The sequence below is a fragment of the Carassius carassius genome, chromosome 4, assembly GCF_963082965.1.
Source record: "Carassius carassius chromosome 4, fCarCar2.1, whole genome shotgun sequence".
Classification (NCBI taxonomy): Eukaryota; Metazoa; Chordata; class Actinopteri; order Cypriniformes; family Cyprinidae; genus Carassius; species Carassius carassius.
The window spans coordinates 33,413,467-33,422,006 of NC_081758.1; the positions used below are offsets into that span (position 1 = coordinate 33,413,467).

The 8,540-nt window shown below is 37.5% G+C and overlaps 1 protein-coding gene across 1 annotated transcript; it reads right to left on the minus strand.

The window, feature by feature from the left end:
• Positions 1-1,449: 1,449 nt before the first annotated feature.
• On the minus strand, positions 1,450-3,115 carry LOC132131177 (protein shisa-1-like). Its single transcript, XM_059543169.1, has 2 exons — positions 2,740-3,115; positions 1,450-2,242 (listed from the first exon to the last, which is right to left on the minus strand). The coding sequence occupies exons 1-2, from the start codon at positions 3,026-3,028 to the stop codon at positions 1,743-1,745; spliced, it is 789 nt and encodes a 262-aa protein (XP_059399152.1). The 5' UTR covers positions 3,029-3,115; the 3' UTR covers positions 1,450-1,742.
• Positions 3,116-8,540: the final 5,425 nt, after the last annotated feature.

The window sequence follows — 8,540 nt, forward strand, 5'->3', positions numbered from 1 at the left end:
TTGTGGTAAAATTTAGTAAATGCATTTGTTGATGCAGCCAAGGGTTTATTTTTTCTTCATTATCGAATGTAAATTATAGCTAGCTGGCTTGGCTATATGAGGGTTGAATTAATGTATAAACATATGACAGCCATAATCAATATACAAAATATTTGAATTGGGTGTGTAGTTTAAATGAATATTATTAAATATACTTTTTAAAGTAAATTAAAATAAGTACTCATAAATACTGGTTTCTACACTTAAAGGAATTGAGGAAGTCGGTTTCCTCAATTTAAACGATTTATCCTAACTCACTGGGTTTTGCAGTCTATTACATTTTATACTTACATGAAGAATTTTTGAATCAGAGTGTATGTGAAACTAAAACAGCTTTGTGTGTGTGTGTGTGTGTGTGTGTGTGTGTGTTTTCCCCCAAAGCATTTAAAGTTCAAACACTTCTGATTGTGTGTGAGTGAAGAAACGCAGATTGATTTATTTACAGATGTGTACCTGAGCAGATTTATTTGTCTGCATGGCTGTATTTATTCATGTCTTTAGCTTCACATGACACGTTTTACATCATAACAGGATTTGGGCTGAAACTCAGTAGGCTTGTCTGCAGCTCGTTATTGAACTCATACGCATCTGCTTAAACTCCAGCTGGGCCATCCAGAGCCTAATCTCATTCACACACCCCTCTTTACCTGCACTAATCCCACTCTCAGGGGCGTGAGGAGATCTGCATCTTTGTCCTCTCCCCTCCTGCTGTTTCCACACGCAAACACATAAAACCCGCTAAGCCACACACACACACACACAAGCAGCTGTAACGGCTGGAGAGCTTTACTATCACAAAGTACTGTAAAGAAAAACCCAAAGCTCTTTGCAGGACAAAGAGACACTTACTGTTCAAGAATATGTCTAGAACTTCAGTTTAATGAAATATTGCCACTTCATTTTAGTAAATTAAACTGTTTAATTAAACCAATGCTGCTTGTGCTTTCCATGAATCATATATTCTTAAAAACAGGGATTGGCAGTATTTCAGATACATTTAGTTAAAATATGTGTATGAAATACAAAATACTTTTTTGTATTTTGTATTTAAAGCCTTTGAAAAAAATCTAATGTAATTTGCATTTAAGTAAATTTTTCCACACAGTATTTTGTAAAATGTGCCCATCTCTGTTTAAAATAAAGGCATTACTGGCATTGATGACTCCACTAACATCTATGAACTTTAACATCTCTGGAACCTTTCCATTGCACTAAATGTTCTTTACTGTGAAAGAAGGTTTTTTAAGTTATTAAAATGTTCTCCACAATTCATTCATTCATTCATTTGAGAACCTTTGAATGTATGATACTAATTTCAAGCAACTTAATTTTCTAGTTTCACAAACATGTCTTAACGTCTTGAAATATTCATATTTTTTGTGTAAGAATGAGAAGACAGTCAAACAAATAGCCTATGAAAATAAAATTTATTCTCTAATCTGTTATAAATTACATTACAAACAGTGATTTATGAATAAACAATCAAGTGTTCATGCAAATACACTCCTATGAGAAGTATTAATACATCATAAAAGATACCAACCTCGACCAACATGATGTCAGATGTGATTGTGTCTATGTAGATACAGAAAATGTTTTTGGAAGCCATCCAAGGCAGCAAAAATAAAATATCCCTGGGATATTATTCTTCCTTGTGTAGTACCACACATTTTTATAGTCCATTTGTAGTTTTATAAACATTATCATATAGTGACAGTGGGATATATGGGCTCTGTGTGCATGGGGGCCTGAGGAAAAGGCTGACCGTGCACCTGCCCAAACACAGGATGGGCATCCGGAAACACAGGGGCCATCAGCATGCTGTGTTCTGGGGGGAGACGGTAATTCATGTAGGGCTGGTAGAACTGTGGTGCCCCCTGTGGCAGTGGAGGAACATACTGCTGGGACTGAGAGTTTGAGAAGGCGTTTCCCATCGGGCCATAGAGCTTCACGCTGAGCTCGGATGGTGGAGGGCGAGTGTTTGTCGTGGAGGAGCCTGACGTGGAGGTGCGGGACGGTGTGGAGATGTCCACAGAGGGTCCTCCAGATTCCAACAGGCTGGTCTGAGCAACAGATGGCCCTGTTGGCCGATCGCTTGCTTTTGGTTTCACACACTGGCAGCAGCAGACAGATACAACCGCACCGACCAGAATGAACGACAGGAACGCACTCACCACAATCACAAAAGGCAGATAGGTTGGAACTGGGGAGAGAGAGAAATGAGACAGAATTAATTACGAGGATTATAAAAATATGCATGTCAGGGGGTGGTGAAAAATGGCACTGGAAGTTACAACAATGGCAAAATTAAATGAATTTACAACACATTGAATTCATTTAAAATGTTATATTTCAGAAAAATCTAGGCCTAGGTATTTTAATATGCTCTGGAGAAAAATAACAAGGTAAAAATGTCCCAACAATCAACTTCTGAAATTTAGTTTCTATTAATCAAATGTAAATGTTTTCGATTTTTTTTCATATCACGTGATTTCAAATAATAATAAAAAAATATTATATAAAATAACTATAAAAAGTTGTGAATAAAACAGAACAGCCTACTTGTCTAGGCCTACATTTTACAAGAATATGCGATTTTGGTCTTTCTAATTTAAAATATCACGTTTTTCAGTGAACAAAACGAGAAAGAAAGAAAAACGTAAAACGAGATGAACTACACAAATGTATATAAAGACTCACCACGTTCTGTCAACTTTCTCACGTCATCCGTGTTCTCAGACTCGGAGCCCGAGTCGCAGGTGCTCTGATCGAGGCGCGCCTCCGCGTACGTGCAGCAGTACCTGAGCGCGCATGTCCCGCAGCAGTAGCGCGCGTCCTCACCGTCAAAGCGCTCCGGACAATGGAATCCCCGGTGCCAAGAGTTGAAGGAATCCGTCCAGCCGTGACAATATTCCCCAGATAACGCAAAAGACAACGGAAAAACGATTGATACCAATAGATAGAGCGCACATGATACAGATGAAGTCATGATTGCGTTGATTTAAGTCCTCTAACTTAAGAACTCTGTTCAAATGTGAAGTTGCTTCGAAGTTCTGCCAGCCAGTCGCATCTGATCTGGAGTTACTGTCTGAAAGGCGTCATTTATGTGTTTGATGGACCCCCATCCCCCCTCCAAACACACACACACATACATTAGCAGACCCTCCTCCTCAGCCCCTCGTTATCAGTCATCTGCATTTAAAGTTAGGCGAGATTTAGTGATTGGCAGTGTTTATTTGTATGTTTGCGCTGCTAATTACTGTATACAAGATATGACAAGTGCTGATGAACTCATTCTAAATGACATCAGCCCACTGGGTCACATATCAAAACTTTAACCAGGTCATTTTTTTAAGTGAGAGTACCTTGAAGACTTTACAACAAAACATTTACTGAATGCCATTAGTCCAAACTTTTCTTAAAAGACAAACCAAAATATTCTCAATATATGTGTCATATACATAACTTATATCTACAAATAGCATGCCTGTGTGGAGACGGACCGAGCCTTTTGCATGAGTGTGTATGTGGGGTTAAAGGTTACAGAATGTGCCTGTCTGTCTCTGTTTACTTTATCTGAGACAGGCAGGTCAATTCATTATCAATGCACATCTAAACACACACACTCATTAATTACCAACTACTCCTTATGCCTTGGTTCTCAACAATAGTCTTGCTTCAGAATCCAGATTCAGAGACATCAAGAAATGAAGGAACGGTACCACAATTGCTTAATATACGAAAGTCAAATAGCCTAAAAAAAAAATAAAACGTCAAAGTGTATTTTTGAACTGCAAAATTATGCATCATTATTAACATGGCATAAATTTGGATGATTTTATGGTTTTGGCAGCCATAAAACAAAACATGTTTATTCTTAATGTAAGAAAACATTAATTTGATGTAATCATTTTGCTTCTCCTATGATTTTATGGATTGCATTTTATTATTATTTCCATTTATTTAATTGTTGTTTTTTGTCCTGCTGTTCACAACCTGTGCTCATACAATGTGTATCACCACTCATGTGAAAACACTATACTCTAAACCTCCTAAAAGACAATTCTTCAACTATATAGGAACATATTTAATATTTTAGTGCTTTAATTAAAGTTTGTTACATTTATCGTTACACCTTAATCCCACAGTTTATTCGAGTACAAGCAGGTTATTCCACGTAAGATCCTTGCACATCCGTCTCTTCAGTCATTTCCAGATAAGCCCTTTATGTGTTCATTTTAACATATTTTTACCTTCATTCAGATTTTACATCTTTGACTGTATCCCAAAAAACAACATACATTGTTGTGCACTTAAATCTCTGTTGCAGTTTGGCAGACCTGATTGTGTCAAGCTATTAACAGAGATTAGTCCACTCCTCACACAAAAGGCGGTAAATTGCCATTGTTTGAGAACTATCACATTAGCATCAGATCAACAAAGCCTGTCTCCTGAGGGTGTGACAGGCTCGGCTTATTGAATATGACTGAGTCATTAACTTTAAGGTGCTTACAAATTGCATCTCAGAGACTGGGACCAGGAGTAACGTGTGTGTGTGTGTGTGTGCGTGCACACATATACGTGTGTGCATGCTCCAGATGGTAAATGTATTTCTGAAAAAACAAAATAACTGGTTATGTAAAAGCATTAGGAAGTAGGATTACAAAAACTGCAAAGGGAGACTAGAAACAGGAATTCAAGTAATGGTTGCTGTAAACTAATCAATGCCATCACAGGAATAAAATAAAATTTTTGATCATATAAATGTACCTTTGTGAGCATAAGATTCTAAGTAATATACTAACTAATATAGCCTTTATTTTATAGTTTCTAACTGTATTTATGCTATACTTTTCATAACATTTATGATACCATTATCATAGTTTTGCAGGCTACCTGCTATTCAAAATCAGACCAACATCTGGCCTTTCTAGATCAGTGGTGACACGCCTGAACCTGACAGTGCTCACATTGAGAGTGCAGGAATGAGACACATGAAATGATACAGCTCAGATGGAGCTGAGTTAAGTGTAAGACAAGCATTCAGAACCATCTGCAGATTTTATCATTATCCCAGAGGGTCAGATTCATGTCTGTTTTGTTTATCTGATTCTCTACTCTGGGTTGAGATTCCTAAAAGCACATTAACTTCTCCAGCACCTGAAGGCTTGTGCTTCAGAACTATAGTTTTAACAAACTCCTGGGCTGCATCTATATATATATATAGATGCAGCCCAGGAGTTTGTTAAAACTATAGTTTATATATAAAACTATAGTTTATATATAAAACTATATATATATATATATATATATATATATATATATATATAAACTATATATATATATAGATGCAGCCCAGGAGTTTGTTAAAACTATAGTTCTGAAGCACAAGCCTTCAGGTGCTGGAGAAGTTAAAAAAAAAATTTCTACATAAGAGTGGGTGCATCTATCTATAACTGTGAATGTGCAGAAACAATCCATGATGCAGCATGATATACTGCAAACTGGTATTTGTTGTCTTATCGTTTGAATGTATTATCTGGGTGAATGTATTATCTGGGTGTGTGTTCACAGTGTGTGTGTGTGTGTGTTCACTGCTGTGTGTGTGCACTTTGGATGGGTTAAATGCAGAGCACAAATTCTGAGTATGGGTTCCATACTTGGCTGTATGTCATGACATTTTGCACTTTGTAATCATGAACACACTAGTTTGTTGCACAAATAGTTTTACCATTTACTACACTTAACTATTCTTCTAATCATTTAGCGGCTAATAAAACAGAAGTCTCGCACATTAGCAGAAGACAGATTACTTCCACATTGCAAATATTGTGGATACAGTGTGAAAATGTGTACATAAACCGGACCTACTACATCTGTTATGTTGTCATTATCTTGTGACCTACAGCAACAGCTCACTGTAATTCAGAAATCCTCTTCTGTGGCCTCATGGTATTGTAAAGTATCCATCAGATAAGCACTTCAGAATATTGTCAGAAATAGTAGGTCATCCTGGCCTACTCTTTGATGAATAATGTGAATTTGGACATATTTCTCTTTTCACATACTGTTTTTGCCTACTAAATAGTAGGGAAGTATGCATATTCAGATGCAGTAACAACTGTATTTCTTGAGTAAGCTCTGCCTTGATTTAAATAAAACTTACCTTTGCTTTTAATTGCAGTCAACAATTCAGCATATGTATTATGTGCTTTGTGCTTACAGGACATTGGCAGGTATTTGAGAGCAAATTTGGCTTAAGCTTAGTGAGCTGTTATGTTAATGTTCTTCATTAGTGTGCTGTTATCAAGTAACTGAGCCTAGGAGTCGGGAGGTCGTTATGGTGACAATGGGTCAAGCGATGGGGTTCCTCCCCAGTGATTAGGCAAATCTGGTTGGGCCACCTTGCGGGAGCAGCCTGCCTGTGCTGCTTGTGTCTGGGTGTGGTTTAATGAAGTTTCCAGATATATTTAGTTTATGTCCAGAAGATTAGGTTTTCAATCATTTAGATGCCACAGACCACCAAATATGACCACCCTCATGTCATGGAACCCTATGTTAAAATTTAAAAGAAAGATATATATATACAGTGGGGGAAATATTTATTTGATCTCCTGCTGATTTTGTAAGTTTGCCCACTTACAAAGAAATGAAGGTTCTGTCATTTTTATGGTACGTTAATTTTAACATATAGGCACAGAATATCAACCAAAATAAAAACACATTATATAAAGCTTAGAAATTTATTTGCAATTCAGTGAGTGAAATAAGTATTTGATCCCCCTAGCCACCAGCAATAATAATTCTTGCTCCCACAGATTGAGTATGTGCCCATGTGGAACACAGATTAGTCCTGTCACTTAAATTACACCTGATGGCAGCTTGTTAGGTGTATAAGACATCTGTCCACACAATCTGTATCTTCCATTCCAACCTCTCCCACCACCATGTGCAAGATCAAAGAATTGTCAAAGAATGTCAGAGACAAGATTGTAGATCTGCACAAGGCTGAAATGGGCTACTAGACCATCAGCAAGAAGCTTGGTGAGAAGGAGACAACTGTTGGTGCGATTATTCGGAATTGAGACAAATACAAAACAACCATCAGTCGGCCTTGGTCTGGAGCTCGGTGCAAGATCTCGCTTCATGAGGTAAGGATGATCATGAGAAAGTTGAGGGATCAGCCCCGAACTAGATGGGAGGAGCTTGTTAATGATCTTAAAGCAGTTGGGACCATAGTCACCAAGCAAACCATTGGTATCACACTATGCTGCAATGGACTGAAATCCTGCAGAGCACCATGCTCAAGAAGGCACATGTACAGGCCCGTTTAAAGTTTGTCAAAGAACATCTAAATGATTCAGAGAAGGCCTGAGAGAAAGTGCTGTGGTCAGATGAGACCAAAATTGAGCTCTTTGGCATTAACTCCACTCGCCGTGTTTGGAGGAAGAGAAAAGCTTACTATGACCCCAAGAGCACCATCCCTACAGTCAAGCACGGAGGTGGAAACATCATGCTTTGGGGCTGTTTTTCTGCTTTGGGAACAGGATGACTTCACTGCATTGAGGGGCAAATGGACAGGGAAATGTACATTAAAATCTTGGATGAGAACATCCTTCCCTCAGCCAGAGCACTGAAGATGTGTCATCTATGAGTCTTCCAGCATGACAATGACCAGAAACATACAACCAAGATAACAAAGGAGTGGCTCAAGAAGAAACACATTAAGGTCAAGGAGTGGCCTAGCCAGCCTCCAGACCTCAATCCTATCTGTGAAGGGGGCTGAAACTTTGTGATGCCAAATGACAGCCAAGAAACTTTAAGGATTTAGAGAGGATCTGTAAAGAGGGGTGGATCAAAATCCCTCCTGAGATGTGTGCAAACCTGGTGACCAACTACAAAAATGTCTTAACTCTGTGCTTGCCAACAAGGGTTTCTACACCAAGTAATAAGTCATGTTTTGCTTGGGGATCAAATACTTATTTCACTCAATGAAATGCAAATCAATTTCTAACCTTTAAATTATGTGTTTTTTTCTGGATTGTTTGGTTGATGTTCTGTCTCTATGTGTTAAAATAAACCTACCATAGAAATTACAGACCCTTCATTTCTTTGTAAGTGGGCAAACTTACAAAATCAGCAGGGGATCAAATGAATATTTTCCCCACTGTAATGTATAAAGACCCAATTAATAATGTTAAATTATAATATTATAAATATGTATAAAATATAATTGGAAAAATATTTAGTTTCTATTATTTTACATTGTGATTTTTTTCTGCTCACTACTGTATTAGATGTAGCATATTAAGGCTAGTTGTATTTTAAATGTAGAGGAAATGAAGTATAGTTTTCAGACTGATTTTTACCTTTAACATTGTGTTACTAAGGTAATTTGCATTATTTATTTTAAACTGATATATCATTGTTGATATACGTACTGCAGTGGGTTAAATTATTACTGCATCCTTCAAGAAAACACTTGAAATCACGTCTCGCTT

Coding starts and splice junctions, on each gene's coding strand:
- LOC132131177 (XM_059543169.1), bottom strand. CDS start 3,028: ATGACTTCATCTGTATCATGTGCGCTCTATCTATTGGTATCAATCGTT. Junction 2,243..2,739: donor GAGAAAGTTGACAGAACGTG/GTGAGTCTTTAT, acceptor CTCTCTCCCCAG/TTCCAACCTATCTGCCTTTT.